We start from the raw sequence: 17,423 nt of genomic DNA on the forward strand, positions 1-17,423 counted from the left end.
TGGGGTGTTTTGAATGTCAACATTTTCAACGCTCGTTTGCTTCGCTCGCTCGTATTTAATCGTCATGCCATTCTCCTGATGTTGCTGCCAGTTACTGCCAGCAGTTGCGCCCGTTGCGCCCCCATTAATTTCAAAAGCGAAAAAATATAGCTACAAACGGCAGTTTTGGGACTGTAAAATGTCAAAATTTCAAGCTCGCTCGCTACGCTCGCTCGCATTCAATCGTTATGCCATTCTCCTGATGTTGCTGTCAGTAATAACATTGCCAGCAGTTGCGCCCGGTGAGCCCCCTCCCCCTTCCTTCTTAATATCCAAAGCGAAAAAAATATATATAGTTACAAACGGCAGTTGTTTTTTTACTGTAAAATGTCAAAATTTTCAAGCTCGCTCGCTTCGCTCGCTCACATTTAATCTTTATGCCAATCTCCTGATGTTGCTGCCGGTAATTGCAAGCAGTTGAGCCTGGTGCGCCACACCCTTAATTTCCATAGCGAAAAATATAGCTACAAACGGCAGTTTTTGTACAAATGTCAAAATTTTCAACGCTCGCTCGCATTTAATTTTATGCAATTCTCCTGATGTTGCTCCAAGTAAATTCTTGTTTCACACCGTCATTCTAAAAAACTTACAATGTTGCTGAATGACTGCGCTGGGGAATGTATCACATATCGTTATGTATTGTAGTCCCCATTAAGTTTGCAGACGGACAGCGCACGCACACATACACACGCAAGCACGCATAAGCATATACACACCCTGAAAATTACTTTTCCACGAGGTGCCCCCCCCCCCCCCATGTCTTGACCCACTTTACGCCACTCTGTGGTTTGGTTTTTTTTTTTTGGTTTTTTTTGGTTTTTGTTTTGTTTTTGTTTTTGTTTTTTGTTTTGTTTTGTTTTGTTTTGTTTTGTTTTGTTTTGTTTTGTTTTGTTTTGTTTTGTTTTGTTTTGTTTTGTTTTGTTTTGTTTTTGTTTTTTTTTTTTTTTGGGGGGGGGGGGCACCAAGCTTCCCCCCAGACTGCTCCGGTCCAGTTATGGGCTTGTAATCGTGGTGATGGTGACTATCACCGATCATCCCCCCACTCCTCAGTACGGATTTATGCCGTTGGTCTGAACATGAATAACAACAACAACAACAACAACAAGAAATCAATCTATTCAAATTAAAGACGAGACACATAATACAGTTGAATATAAAGATTACGTGAACGTACATTTACAAATATGTGGAAATACAATGAATCAAAATAAATTTATAGTAATGTTGATGTATCACACTTTCATCTAGGCATAATGATTGGATTTGACTTCCATTTTTATATTAGTTAGGAAATTTGCGACTTTCACAGAAATCTTAATTTGATGACTTGCATGTTTCAAACAGGTATAACATAATGTACATATACAAATGTATGTATACAAGATACATATATATACTTATATATATTATATATATATATATATACATATATATATATATATATATATATATATATATATATACATATATAGACATGAACCGTCCGAAACAAGACGGCAAGAGAGAATAATCAGCGACTAGTTACCTTTTTTATTCCCAAAGGATGGCACTTAAGAGGCGGCTTTGGTCCTTTTGAGCGTGTGCTTCAAAGCCTTGCCTGACTTAGCAGGCATCACATAAACACTGAATAGGGCAGATTATTCACAAAGAATGGCAATTTTCATTGGCTTTGTTCATATGTGTGAGCTTCGTGTTCTGGGGCTTGCCTGACTTGGCAGACATAATAACACTAAATAAGCCCTGATTGGGGCATACATGAGGCGTCCTCAGTTTAGCCCGAAACAACGCTCTTTCTTGGTGACAGAAAATGCAAGGTGTTAAGACAATGTGACAGATGTCTTGAGACACTTTCGACGATGTTTAACAATTAGCAGGTGCCCTTGTTGGTAAACTGTGTATAAAAAACTTTAATTAGTGCCGCAGAACGGGAACGAAACACAACCTCACCAAAGGACATCCAGGATTTCCACGATCAGCTATATATAGGTGTGTGTGTGTGTGTGTGTGTATGTTTGCGTTTGTGTGCGTGTGTTACTGACAGAGTGTGACTGTGTGTGTGCGCTTTGATATGTGTGGCATGATTAATTTTGTAAAGGGATGCCTGTTGGATATGAAAATTTGATAAAAATAGGATCAAAAGTAATAAAGTTATGAAAATAATGTTTAAAAATCGCTAATTTCTGTACAGCAGTTCTTGAACAGTTCATATGAATATTATGTAGGCCTAAATGAGTGAGCTGATGATACCATCAGCTCACAATATTCCTTCGTTCGTGTACCAAAACATGGCGAACATTCAGTGTTTTTTTTTCCTGATCTAAAGTATAAAACGTAATGTTATTTCTGGTTGAATAACCTCAAAATGGGTCATGATTTTGTTTGATCGAAAAAAGACAATTTCATGAATTATGTGCAATCTGTATGGCAAATTGGAAGGTGATGACATCATCAATTCATTATTTGCATAATTATTCATATTGACTGTTCAAGAACAGTTTCATGAAAATTACCGAAACTTCAAAGTATCATAACTCCCTTGATTTCCATTAAATTTTGATCAAGCTTTCACGGATGTGCTTGTGCTATTTTTAATTTTTATTTCTCACAGATTTCCCCTTTTATCCGAAAGATAACATTTTACATTCAAGTACTTATCCTGGCAATTAAATTATCACGCACAAAAGTGCGCAAATGGTCAATGAGAACTTTTTATGCTATTATTATTCCGAAATTCCTTTTATTCAGTCCTGGTGATAAAAACATAAGGTTTTGTGCCGCGCGTGCTGTGTCAGAACCTCTGATCAGATGTTTTTCTTGGCGCAAAATAAACCCCCTGATGAGGACTATGTAGGACGCCCAATTAGGGTCTTTCGACGACTGTTGCAACACGTGGCGTCCCATAGACTCGCTACAACGCATCGAGTTGAGCGCAATGGCCATGTTATATTTTTATCACTTGGGTATTCCCCGCCGCTCCCAGCGCTGAACCATCAGGGAGGTGGAAGATATATCATGTTTACTTCCACGCTGCCAGCTTCAACTGCCGTAATGCACTTTGAAACATACCACCGGAGTTCACGCCAGGAGAAAGCCAGAAAGGAATCCAGATAACTTTTTAATGTAACATACCAGTTCATCTTACGCTGATAACTTCTATAGAAATAACATGAGAGAGGCAAACGTTTAAAAGGTTCTCTGTGCGTCACGTTTATTTCCTGGCCCTGGTTTGTGTAACATGAGTCAGCGGTACAGAAAGGATTAATGTGGGAGTTGACGTCTGTCAGCCTTTGTTTATTTAAATTCTAATAAGATAGTGTGTTTGTTTGTTTTTTGTTCGTTTTTGTTCTTTTCTGTCAAAAATCTATTTTTTTAACGTAGGTATACAATCTCAATCACGTCGACTCTAGAGAGTGTGCATGTGAGTATGTGAGTGTGTGTGTGTGTGTGTGTGTGTGCGCGCGCATGCATGCGTGTGAGCGCAATATTAGAGGCACGAGAAACCTTCGTCTGAATATTGATCCTGTCCTTCGTTCTCGTAAACAAACTTTGAAGAAAAAAAAAGTTCACTGAAAGTCATTATTTTGCTGAGTACTCAACAAATTCAGAACAAAAGATCATAATAAGCAGTAAGTATCAATGCTGATATTTCAAAATGTATAATACTTTCTGAAATATATATACACATTGAAAAATGCCAAAATTAAACAAAATCTGCAAATTGTTCAAACTGTCAGTCATTAACATGGTCAGCAGCAGCACATGTTATTCTATTTGTGTATGTATTTTCATAATTATGATACATTATGTATGATTGTAAACAAGCAATCACGGGACCGACATTTTTGAAGTCCCCCTCCGAATAAGAGAAGGAAGACCAACAATCACTAGTTGAGTTGATGAATCCTTACAAGGTTGTAGTTACGTGCTTGCGCTTTCCCGTGGTCGGTATTACACATTGGGAGGGAACACAATGGAAGCCGCCCCCCCCCCCCCCCCCCCCCCGGTCCCTTTCCAAAGTATATGTACTTTGTAGTAATACCAAGGAGGTTCTTCAATCTCCTTGGTGGTAATACCACGCATTGCCAGGTAGGTATACACATTCCAGATCAGGCAACCCTGGCATGATTGCTGCAGCTGTTCGAAATGTCGCGTTTAGATGGCTGGGAATTCCCCACAATTCATTTCCACAGCGCCGTTTACTCTTTCAAATTCCCATAATCATGGGTTACCAAGGATCGGAGGTGAGGGAAAGAACGAGCAATCGCCTTGATTAGCAAGTAGGAGGGGGGGGGGGGGGAGTGGATGGCTCATCAAAAAAATGCCCGATTCAAGTTTCCCTGTGCAAAAATGGATCTCTTTTGGAAGGATGAAAACGTGTCATTCATCGACGACTGAAACCATTCTTTAGTCGAATCGTATACTTAATCAATGCAATAATACTACTCCTTAGTTATTTGTTTGTTGGCTTTTGAATAGCCTATAAACCAAGGCTTTATCCACGCAAACATCAGCTATAAACAGCTTTGAATTCGTCTCGGTTAAGTGATATACTCTCTAAGGGTGCACGTCACGAGTTTGACGCCCACGAATCATACAGCACAAGAGTCAAACATCCTTCAAGTCATACATCTTACGAATTGTACAGCTCACGAGTCACACAGCCCACGAGTTCGACACTCTTTAAAGCAAATGGGGCCCACGAGACCGACACATTAAGCCCAGTGTTGTAATGTCGAGCTCGTGGGCCAGAGTTTTACCTATAGTGTCGAGTATGACTCGTGGGCAGTATGACTCATGGACCTTTTTTTTTTAAAGTCGAACTCTTGGGCATACAAGAGTTTAGACATTTCTTTGTGCAACTCATTCATAAGAAGCACACGCGCTTCGATTTGAATCTTTTCACATTATTTATGAGAATAGGGCACAGAAAAAGAGTTTCTGTGAGACATAAGACCATGCTTTGGAAATACTGTGTATATTAAATCACATCACATACTGTAACACATTACACATCACATCGCATCACATAACGCTGCGTCTACACAAGGATCGAGGCACCTGGCAAGACTGCTGTATATTGTGCACGGTCCAAAGGCCACTTTTTAAGTGATTTCTGAACGCACAGAATACGCAGCACTTCATGCCGATGTCTCGTTGACGGACAATGCTTTTCCAAGGCGTGAAAATGAATGTAGTGACAGTTTGCTGATCCGATCAGCTTCTTTTTGTACCCTATACACACTATTCTATTGTCCTCTTCTTGTCTATCAATGCATCTATGTAGTAGTAACTCTTTACATTCCCAGCAAGTGTCTACACCTTTTATAAACCCTGGCATCACATTGAACACATTCTGTCGGTGATGTGTTCAAAGTCAATCAATAATGCCTTGTTCCCAGAAGATTGCCTTAGCAACAACAACAAAGCTTGTTTAGCGAAGAAACTCACCCTGTAGGCCTAAACCTATAGCAAAGACTCATAAATGCTGCGTGAATTTCCGCCTACTTAGTAGAAACTTATTTGGAGGAAACGGAATGTTCCTTACTATGGGCTGTAGGAGACAAAGCATCCATGAATTTTAACATATTGGATACAGAAAAGTCTATTTCAGGGCCCGGGGTTTCGGCGTGATGGCAAGTCGTGGGAGCTTGAAAGAAAGATACGTATATATGTATACCTATTAAAGTAAAAGCAAACAAAAGAAACTCTGCATTGCATTATTTCTCCATTTTTGTTTGTATGTTTTTTTTGTTTGTGTGCTGTTTTGTTGTTTTATGCGGGGTGGTGAGCATTCCCTTAATTAAACGTGAGTAAATGAAAAGACATGGTTGCCATACAAAGCATTGTCAGTATTCTATTATGATTTTTTTTCCTTCAGTACATCCGTGGGTTGTCAGTATAAGCAAATATTTGATATTGGCGTATATACTCAATACCTTGACCTCGCGTTACATGGCTAATTTTACAATGCATTTCCTTCTCAAGCTGTTTGATGAGCTGACATCAATGCCTTGACTCACTGCGCACTTGCTGTCGAAATTCTGCATAACTTACGTGTGACAAATTCATTGCAATATATCATACTAGCACGGTTATTCTCTGGTGACGATCGATAGCTTTACAGTGTAATTTGCACTACACCACACTCCACATGTGAGCATATATAATTTAGGCATAATCAGCCCTTACAGACAGAACCAAAGGAATTGAATTTAAATTTGAATTCTATTTTCGTATTTCTCAATGGAAAATGCGTAAAGTATAACAAAATATAATCGTCATAATGTCCAGCTTGGATAAACAATACAAATTATTCATGTAATTAGAGAACATTGCGGTCGATGTGTCAGAGGTTCGATCAAAGTAAAAATGCTATTAAGAAATAAGATGGCACCTACTTAAAAGCGAGCTTGTTGAGCGTAGGTCCCTACAGAAGCCTAGTGTGAAGAACAAGAGAAGGAGCACGGGTACAATTTCAATGCGGGGTACAACTTAAATGCGGGCTATGCGTAAATTAAGAAGTATCTCCAGGTGCTCATGGTACAACAGAATGATGATTCGATGTGAATCATCCAGCTAATCAGTAAAATGAATCTGCATTGACTGCTCACTGCATTTCCAAAACATACTCCAGGGCATCAGAAATCATAAAGTGACCCGTAATGATTTCTGCAAAAACTGTTCTTCTAGAGCAGTATGTACACAGAATTCTTCATGGCGTTGTGTTGGATTGACATCTATGAGTAACGCTATTAACATTATGAACGTCGTCCGAGCAGGTCACTATTCTGGAGCTTATATTTCTATTTCTCTCGTATCAGCCATCTTTTGGGTTACTGTTCCTTTGAGAGGCCAACTTTGGGAGATAAATACGAGAATCAAGACGCTTTTACCATCGTTTAGTGCTTTGAGCGGAGATTAGAACGGAAAACCGTTGATCACCCAAGCACAGCAAGGGTTTAAAAGAGAGACTCCACATCGGCTTTTGAAGGAGGGCATGCAGTGTTCAGGAAAGTCACTCAAGCATATGGATACTTCCTTGTCCATAATTATAGAGATACAGTGCAAACCTTTTCAATCAAAGGAGTGGACTTTTCTTTATATTTTCCTCTCTGTCTGTCCTGCAGTAATGTCGCAAATTGTCTCCTTATGCATCGATGGCAGCACTGAAAATTCACAAATTCATAACTTTTCAATGGATTGTCACATTTTCCTCAAACTTCGCTTCGTGTTCTACTATACATTGCTGCATTCACTCAATCCATAATATTATGTCTAATAGCTCTGCACAACGTATCTAGTCCATTTGAAAAAAAAAAATGACCATGGATTGATAGACTTATTGTCATGAGAGGTCCTAGCTGGCATAAATATTATTTCATTATCAGCTTGCTCTTTGCGAACAAATTTTCAAAATTGAAACAGTAATCACCACGCAAGTGATCTAATAACCTTCGTTATCCATTGTCAATTTTAAGATTTTACATAATATGTGTGCAAGATAGGAATAGGTATGGATATTGCCCAGAGATATTTTGATTTTATGGCAGCAAGTATGTACACTTGATACTACCTCCTTGGTTTGTGAGACTCCGGTCTAGAGCTTTACATTCAGGTGTATCATACACGCACACACACACACACACACACACACACACATACACACACACACATACACGCACAAACACAGTGTGATCAAATGTATATAGAGTATATATATCAAAAAATACAATTGTTTTCTTCATTTTGTTACTCATTATCACATGTATTTTGTTAAACATTTCTGCAATTATTACAAATATGCTCTGGTCATACATTGTATATCATTTTCTCTCTTTATCTGATGGAAATGAAAATACATTTGAAATTTGAACTTTGAAAGAGATGTGTTAACTTCATCTTCGCTTTGAAGCCATGCTCGACTCCACTCTATAGCTCCAAGACGAAATTTGGAGACGAAGAAAAAGTTTCATATTTTGTTAAATAACAAGCTGTAGGTCTATGTATCAACACAAATTTATCATTTGATTTCAAAAGGGTAAGATTTATTTAGAAAACTGTAGGACAGAATTCGAAGTTATTAGCAAGTATTTCTGTATAATTATACTCTTGTAATCCGCAAATCGAAATGAAATGAAAATTGTGCCCTCTCTCTCACACAGAAAAAGAAATCTCCATCATGTCTACATGTACGATTCTATTCTAATTAATTACTCAATTAAAGTGTGATCCCGCGTGTGTGTTTTTTTTCTTCGTTTTTCTTTTTTTTTTCTTTTTTTCTGACAAAAGTGTTTTTTTTTTTACAGTGCATCGATGTTTGATTCGGTGCTCTAGTGAAGTACGTGCTTTCACCATTACCAGCACATTGAAAGAGAGAGCGAACTGTGGCAGGGGGGGAAGTTCTGTTTTGTTTTGTTTTGCTTTGTTGTTTTGTTTTGTTTTGTTTTGTTTTGTTTTGTTTTTCCTGCTGTGAGGAAGTTAAGAGCGTGAGCAGGTAAGAGCACTAGTTCTGATTACTGAATGCATCCATGTACTCTCCTTTGTCAATGCACCTGGCTCGGTGCGAGGAGAGCAGTAGTTCTTTCTCTATTGTCATGATTACGTAACACATCCCTTGTCTTACACATTATTAGGCCTACTCGTTGGGAATCCCGGGCACTCTTTGATTTGCGCAATTCAGTTTCGGGATTTACCTCAAACGTGCCATGTATACCAAGACGACGACACATATGGCTTTAACCAAACCTTTAAAACTCATAGCTGACATCTGAAGGCGACAAACTTCACTGATATTTGCGTCTGATGTTCCTATAATGTGGATTCAATGCATATATTATATGCATTGAATCCACATGCCAACTTTTCCTTGAAAGATCGAAAAGCAATGGCTCACTTTGACTACATTGTAAGTGATTCTGCACTCTTAAAGTAAACAAACTCTGCACAGTGTGTATAATTTTATACCGTCATATAATGTGTACACCATAGGTGTTCTATCTATCTCTTGTAAGGTGGGTATGGTGGGTATATTCAATTTGTATGCCGGTCCGGTATCCTTTTTTTTTTCAATTCAATCATTTATCGTCCATATCATGCAGGACATTTGTTTTATATACATGCTTTCTACAATATAAACAATGCATTATACAGAACAACATTCAAATGACATGTCAAGCATAGAAAATATTATTCAACATATTTTATATCAACATCAATAATCGATCACCAATTAACATAATTATACTGGCATATCTTGGTATTTGTAAACTGTGAATGCAACTGATGACACTGAAGTGAACTATGCTAGCATTTAAATCCTTGGGGAATTTTCAGCGCCACACAAGAATTCGTGGTGTAGTGACTATCATAATTATTTACACAATATTATTAATGTTCTTATTCAAGAGTTAAAGGGATAGTACAGTATTGGTAGAGATGAGAATTGGGCTTTGAACTTTTTGCGAGATACCAAGAAAACACTTGTGATGTAGTACAGAACATACCATTTTAAGAGGAATTCAAAGTTTATTTGATGAAAATCGGGTTTGGAATGACTGAAACATCCAAAAACATAAGTAAAACAAAGCGATCGTAATAAAGTGTGGGTCCCACACTTTATTAGAATCGCTCTTTTTTGATATCTCAGCAATTTCAAAACCAATTTTCATCAAATAAACGTTGAATTCCTCATAGAATTACATGCTCTTTCATATTTCATAAGAGGTTTCTCATTATCTCACCAAAAAATGTTAGAAATCTGAAATTAGGTCTCAACCAAAACTGTGTGATCCCTTTAAAGAATTACCGATTCGTATGATAATATGGGCCTAAATACACGTAGCTATTTTCTGCCATTGTTATATAGGTTCTTCTATTATGGCAATTAAATTGCCGATTACTTACTGCAGAAAAGGCGTTAAGAAAACGCAGTTGTACTGCAATATTGAAGCCTCGCCTGCTCTGGAAAGAGCATCGAGGTAGCCGTCTTCGTAACCTCAGCAGGCAGAGGGCCTTATTGTATGCCTTGTCTTTGAATGTGTAATAATTTTATGTATGTTTCATGTGCTCGTCTACGGACGTGTCCTTTACCCCCTGGTAAAAACAAACTGCCCTAGTTTCCCGTGTACTGCTCACTTCCTGAATGATATAGTGATAATCGAGGCCAACGGTTGCTGGTCCACTGTATCTGCTTGAGATTTTGTCTGTCAGTACTATGTTCCTGAAAGTGATGAAGGCATAAGTGATAAGATAAGTCTAGCGACAAGACTTTGCTTTGGGACGAATACGAGCAGGCATCGCAGTGCGACCTCATTGGCCAGGAAGACGATACGAGCGCTGGTGCTGTATGATGTGATCACGAAATACCCCGTATAGCAGTCTGCTGTGGGAAAACCCAGTGCCTAAAAATAGCAGCAGATCGAGAGGAGCGAGGATGCCCCATAAAATATAACATGTGTCGTCCTCTGAAGAGCTCGTAGATAGGGATTTTAACTCCCCGAATCGAGCCCTATCTGTGGGCTTCAAGCGCGCTGTACTAAACTTGTGATTAAAAACAATTCTTGCTATTTTTCCTTTCGATTATTTCTCATCTTTCAGAGCGAACGTTTCGCTGGAGAGCTCGTCTGATGTTATCTCTAACATCAGGGTTTATTGATTGATCATGGCGGATTCTAGAATCATGGAGTTGCGGAATGCCATAAGTAGTTACAGGCCAGGATCGACCATACGAACAGCCAGACAGCGACCGCAACATCCACCGGCGCGCCTTCGCATAGGTCTGTTTGGTCCAACAGGCGTCGGCAAGTCGGCTTTCATCAACTCTGCTCTGTACGCCACGGGAGAGACTTGGGACAACCTAGCCCCCGAAGGGTTTACTGAGGATCCACATGCCTCGAAGACCCGGGCCCTTAACTCCTATGACATCTCGGACTTCGTCAGCCTGGTCGACAACCGAGGCATGCGTAGACTCGGCGGCAACTTCATGATCGAACTGGGCAATCAAGTTGGTAGGTTTCTTCAGGGAGGTGACCTCCCTGGTACCTTCCACGAAAAGTATGTCATTGCAGAAGTTCATTATCGGACGTGCGAGAAGTAAGAAAAAAGAAAGAAAGAAAGAAAGAAGTAATGATAGGACCTAATGCATGAAGACATGCGCAGCTGTATCTATTATTATTGTTGAAGTATTTGATGAAATTATTGTAAAAAGTAATAGGTATAAAAATACTACTTCCTATATTACCTGGATATTTCGCGTAATCAGAAAATAAAAAAGGAAGAGAAAAAATGATAACATAATTAAGAAAAGTCCGTCGCTGGTTTTCTTTTGTGCAATCAATGGCTCATGCAGGAATGACACTGTCGATTATGATTTTTAAAACGTTCATAATTGTCAATGATTAATGGCTAGGAGAGATTATTTCATGCAAATATTTTTTTGTACCTATAGAAATGGGATTATGTCATCATGTATACCATACAGCGCACCATAGCATTTACCTGCCTTAAGGAGGGGAAGAGGTATGATTTAGGGTATATAAACAATGGGGAGCTTGGGATTATGCAACAATGCCTCGTAGTCGTAGATGGCATTATTGGCATATATACTTGAGGAGATTCTTTTGTAATATGAAAGCTACACGAGGCAGAAAAGCGTTTCCTTGATTTTTTTACCGACGCAAACAATTTTGATCCTGTGAAATTATATTTTGATTATAATCTAATTTTACATATACATATCTTTGAAACTTTCACGTTTGTTAATTATGGTGCGATATAAATGTTTATTATTGATAGATTTGGAATGATAGTCCTTTGAAGAATTGAGAATTATTGAAAATCCTGCTTGCTACAATAAAAAACCCTAGACAAATTTTAGGAATGAAATCGGCACTTTACTTGGTAGCTGAATTCATTCAATATTATACTTTTTTAATTTGTTTTGATTTTCTTTTTACCTGCATGTTTTGTTTTTTACAAGCAGAAATGAAAAAAAAAGCATGCTTTAAATGCAAGATTCTAGATGCTAAGGTAGAATTCCAACACCGATAAGGGAGTCTTTTAACCTGGATTGAAGTGATTGAGCAGAAAGACAATAAAGCAGGTCGCTTATTATGTCATTTTTAGTTGATGAGCTACCATAAAATATCAAGAAATTGATATGTATAGTATCGTGATGAGAAGCTGTTTAAGAATCTGTTGCAGTTTGTTATCAGCAATATTACAGTCTTGTGCTAAGAGGCTTAATTTCAGGGCAGATTTGTCTTGCTTTCTTTCGTCAAATCCTGCGAAACCCTCGAGTATTGGCATTTCTGACTGCTACGCGTGATTCCATCGAAAACTGCTAGACCATATTGACTATATGAATATGAATAGATATATAGTGACATCTATATTGATTAAATTCATGTTATTAATTAATGAAAACCTTATTTTCCACAAAAAGGTGAAAGCAGACCAATGAAATATTTGACTATGTATGTGGTCTCACCTCTATAGACAATAACGACAAAGTGATAATTACAAATCGTGCACAACCTACGTGTTTCAATGTTTACATACCCGTCATGGAAAGTGAAGCGGTTGCCAAGGCAACAATCAAAGTGTATCTTACATATTCCCACCCACTTGCATTAGTGAAAAGCCATTCCGTGTTTTCTTTTATTTTGAAAAATTAGAGAAATCAAACAAACATAATGGCGAAAATTCTAAAGATCGGACGTACTTTGCGAAAATTATATGTTGTGCAGTTCCTCTATTATGTTTGCGCAAAAGACAAAATCACATGATGATGATAATTGCATGGATTTATCATGATAGTCACACAACTTGGTTTGTAAAAAAAAAAATAATAATACAGATACGGATTAAACTTTTTTTTTTGCAAAATATCTGAGCATTACAAGGCAATTAATTATTCCGAAAGCTGCAATCTCTAAAGACAAGGGGATCACGTTTTGCTGTTTAATTAATTTCAAAGGAGATGGAATGTTTTTGTGAAGATTCGGTATGAGCCAAACATAATACAGTCATTTGATACTTACAAGGTGATGGTATTCATTTTCTGACCCAATTTTGAAATCTCTGTATTCAAAAATGAACTCGTCAAGCTTTCAAAATCGCTTTTATGTTTCATGTTTTCATAATCATATATATTCCATACATACAAGTCACCCTGAACATCAACTGTGTCCCATAATTAGAAAAAGGTATATTCGTGTATTATGTCAATTTATGCTTTTCTAAGCGATAAATTGTGAATATATAAACTTGAGGTCTTCATTTCCGCAGCCGGTGTGTACGGCGAAGGACACAAGGTCGACTGGGACAGCGGCTTCTATAAGAGGTTGGTGTCGGGACTGAAGAGAACTTTTATTTCGTCCAAAGACTGCGAAATTCACACATGTGTTCTCGTCGTCAGGTAAATATTTCATACACATTATAATGCCCCTTTTCTGTGATGATTTTATGTTGTATTGTTACTATATTAAATTCTATATTATCATTATTATTGTTATTATTATTATTATTTTTATTATCACAATATCATTATTATCATTATTATTATTATTATTATTATCATTATCATTATTATTGTTATTATTATTATTATTATCATAATATTATTATTATTATTATTATTATTATTATTATTATTATTATTATCATTATCACATCATTATTATTATTATCACATCATTATTGTTATTTTTATTATTATTACTATTATTGGCACTGGGATTGGGATTATTATCATCGCCTCCGCCAGTAGGTCAAACCTACGGCCGGCGAAGGTTTTGTTTTCAGTTCCGTATGTTTGTCTGTCTGTCCTTCTGTTTGTGTACATGATAACTTAAGAGTGGATCAACGAATTTTCATAAATGTTTCAGGGTGTGTTCAAAATGTGGTAAGAGAATTCAATTGAGAAAGGTCTTGAGATCATCATGAAGAGACATAAAACAGAATGTTATCTCCCAATAACTTAAGTACGGATGATCGGATTTTCACCACATTTCTGAGGTGTATTTATAATGAAATAAGAAAGGAACAGTTTGATTTGGGGTTCATGAAATCAAAGGTCATAAAGGGGTCAGAAGAAAATAAGATAAGCTTAATCTCCAAATAACTCAAGCACGGAATCATTTTTTTTCTTTTTCTTTGTTCTCACATTGTCAATGCGTATTCTAAACCTTGTGGGAGACCCATGCATTTTGGCAGAGGTATCAACTAGTCGCCATAGTGGCATTTCGAGTCTTCGTTTTTGTGATAGTTTGAAACGAAAAACCACAGCTCCTTTTGGAAATCGGAAGAAATACCGATGTCATGATTTCTTCAGTTTTTTTACGGAAAGTTTATTATGATAAAGCTGCCCAAAAGAACCTGCTTCAGACATTTTTGTCAGAGATGTCAAAGTCTCTGTAACTTTCGTAATTGTCCCCGATTTTACCGACAAGATATGAGGCACTCCTATAAGACGAACCCATTTACTATATACTCACAAGATATGTATTTATTGATATTTTTTTTTATTCACTCACCTTGAAATCACCAGATTGTGGTTTTAAAACAAAGTGTTAGGAAACCAGTAGGGTCAAATGAATGAATGAATGAATGAAAAAACACGTCAAAGGATTTCCGAGTTATGGAAAAAAATCAATATTTGTGTATGTCCTTTTTCTACAGCGCAGAGCGTCTGGGTATAAGGCCGGCAGATATAAGAGAGCTTGTGGAAACCATTAGATACATGACGGGTACGTATTGTGATAGGCTGAAAGACTGTCTTCAGTACACCTGTATGAGAATGGGTTTTTCATTTCATTTCCCTATTCTCGCTCATGTCTACTGACGTCACGACGTGTAGAAGGATACTGTGTGATCATTGCCTTGACACGTGCAGCGGCATTACACGTATGACAGTGTCCGGATGTTATTGTCTGTATACTCTTGAATTGCGATAGGAGTAATCCAACAAGAATATGAATTTAAGCTTTGCACACACAAAAAAAGTAAACATGGTTTAACACTCACTTCCTTTCTCTGGTGACCCGAATAGAAATGCAACGTCAGGAGGAGGGGGAATGGAAAAGAGAGACGTGCCACCTCCCTCCCCCCCCCCCCTTAAAAGTATTCACAAATCTTCTGTTTCAGAACCAGAAGTGATAAACTTATTGGTTTGAGTGAATAGATTGATGACTGCCGTTTTAAGTCTCTTTATAGCAGTTCCAGGGGTGGGCCCGGTGTGGAGGGGGGGGGGGGGGGGTGCGGGGGCTGATCAGGAGGGGGGGGGAGGGGCTACCAACATTTTGTGGTAGATCCTGGGGTTGGACGGGGATCAAAATAGTGGGCCACTTTTTGCATTTTTGACCTTTTTTTTAGCTGCATACAGGTAGTCAAAATTTCTAAGGACATTGTACTTGACAGGTGTTTTTTACCAGTGCGGTAGAAAAATGTATGCAATTATGGACACCATGCCCTCTGTCCAGCCTCCCAAGTTTACAATGTTTTCAGTATAGATAGTCTGCAAGAATGCGTGGGAGATGAAGGTGAGATACTCAGGTGAGACAGGTCTTTCATTAGTGGTCCCGGGCCACCGGACCACCGGTAATGTCGAGAACAGCTCTAGTTAATGTAGGCCTATGCGGAAAATTAGGCAGATGATAGGTCTATATAAGACACACCGAAATAGGTGTTATAATTCGAATATAGGCCAAATGCTTAGATTTCAGAAATGGTCTCGATCAAAGGTCACTGAATTCCAGCTAAACTGTCAATTGCCGCCATAAACTGTGCTGTGAAAACGTCATGAGGATGTTAAAGGGGCATAGTCCCGGTAGTGTAGAGGGCGCTGTTGATGATACTGCCGATCACCGTTAGCATTGATACGAAGATTACCGAAGTTCAGCTGTCATCAAGAGTAAAGTGCGTAGGTGTTGCTAAGTAACGTTGCCTTCGATCGTTGTCTTTTCTGCGCATCGCGCAGTCTGTAGTAATGCCAGGGTGCGTGCATATGTGCTTGTTATTATGACATCACAAAAGAAGTTTGCTATTAACGCGGTCATCCCCCTCAGCCGAATCATGAGCCGAACTGTGATCGGACCACTGACTACAGTGGATCGGACTTCTTCGGACTCGGGGAAGTGGGCCACTGCGTAAGCGCCAAAGAGGAGTCGATAGCGTAGGTCTCTTTAGGAAACTTGCGCCGTGCGCCCGCGTACGCATTTGACTAACACCTTTAATTGTTATTTGATGTTGTAGACTGTAATATATGAGGAAATATTTCTGCTGTGCAAAGAGCATGTAGTGACAGATCCAGGTGGGGCGCATCGAGCGCCCCCCCCCCACTTATTTTGTGTTAAAACAAAAGAAATGAAAAGAAAAAAATTGGAGGGGTGGGTTGCATGCGCCCCCCCCCCCTTTAATTTTGTAAAGGCCCTCCCTGTATACGGAATTCCTGGGTCCGTTCCTGAAGAGGGTCTATGATCAATTTTCAAGGTCCGCGTACAAGAGCAATGTTCTGCAGTTACATGTAACTTAACATGTAGCGTAGCATACCGTCTGCATGAAAGGTAGAGACATAATTATAATCGACTGCGCCCTGCAGTCGAATAGCTAGATTGTAATTCTTTTGGTTGCTGTTGTCGTTTACATTTATCAGGGGAGCCCCCTATCATCATCATCACAAACTGCTGTAGCCCAATGGTCGTCAGGAGTGACGTGGCGGCGTTCCGCGTCGGGCTGCAGGATATGGGCATCGACTACCTGTTCGAGCTCGAGAACTACACCCTCCAGTCGCACGACTACGACAGGAAGAAACACGTCGACGCGCTGGAGGCACTGCGACAGTGCCTGGTCGTCGGTGACCGTGTCATGAAGAATAAGGAGGAAAGCAGCAAATGCACGATTCTGTGAGATGTCCGCTGGAAGGGTTGTAACTCCCAATGCCTAGGCCTACATGCATCATTATTCTGATGCAATTGTACACAGTCACATTTCACTTCGGCCTTCGGGTTAGCTGCATGAGGGGCATGCCCCTCTCTACAGTGAGGGTAATTGTAGCCTATACAGATTCGGATGCTATGGTCAGAGATTGTACGTGCCAGAGCGTTCTCCATATAGTATAGGTGTCGTTACAGTAAATGTGTTGTATTATAACGACGATCCAAGGCTATTGGCCACAGGGAAAACCACTAGCCGGCACCAATATCTTTTGGCCTCGACATGAAGGGCAGTCATGTCACTTCCGGTCTAGTTTTTGCAGGTACTGGGGTCAAAACACATAAGCTTTTAGTTGACCGTCAGGTCATTGTAAATATTACCTCATTGCAGCTGCTTCCGCCGGTCATTTGGGAGTCTAGCCATCTAAACGAGTCTAAACTATAGCAGTGGAG

At 38.9% G+C, this 17,423-nt stretch overlaps 1 protein-coding gene across 1 annotated transcript; it reads left to right on the forward strand.

Moving 5' to 3' along the window:
• The first annotated feature begins 10,699 nt into the window (after nucleotides 1–10,699).
• LOC139718524 (uncharacterized) lies at nucleotides 10,700–16,944 on the forward strand. Its single transcript, XM_071629996.1, has 4 exons — nucleotides 10,700–11,045; nucleotides 13,327–13,456; nucleotides 14,719–14,786; nucleotides 16,691–16,944. Exons 1-4 carry the CDS (start codon nucleotides 10,700–10,702, stop codon nucleotides 16,942–16,944), a joined length of 798 nt encoding a protein of 265 aa, XP_071486097.1.
• The last annotated feature ends 479 nt before the right edge of the window (nucleotides 16,945–17,423 follow it).

Source organism: Diadema antillarum, unplaced genomic scaffold, assembly GCF_040938485.1.
Source record: "Diadema antillarum isolate AM-2024a unplaced genomic scaffold, OU_Dant_1.0 scf00000095, whole genome shotgun sequence".
In the NCBI taxonomy this organism is placed as follows: domain Eukaryota; kingdom Metazoa; phylum Echinodermata; class Echinoidea; order Diadematoida; family Diadematidae; genus Diadema; species Diadema antillarum.

Bases quoted from the DNA above. Each gene is read 5' to 3' on its own strand.
- LOC139718524 (XM_071629996.1), top strand. From the start codon at position 10,700: ATGGCGGATTCTAGAATCATGGAGTTGCGGAATGCCATAAGTAGTTAC. The intron at 13,457-14,718 runs GTAAATATTTCA...CTTTTTCTACAG, and splicing joins ACATGTGTTCTCGTCGTCAG to CGCAGAGCGTCTGGGTATAA. The intron at 14,787-16,690 runs GTACGTATTGTG...TACATTTATCAG, and splicing joins AACCATTAGATACATGACGG to GGGAGCCCCCTATCATCATC.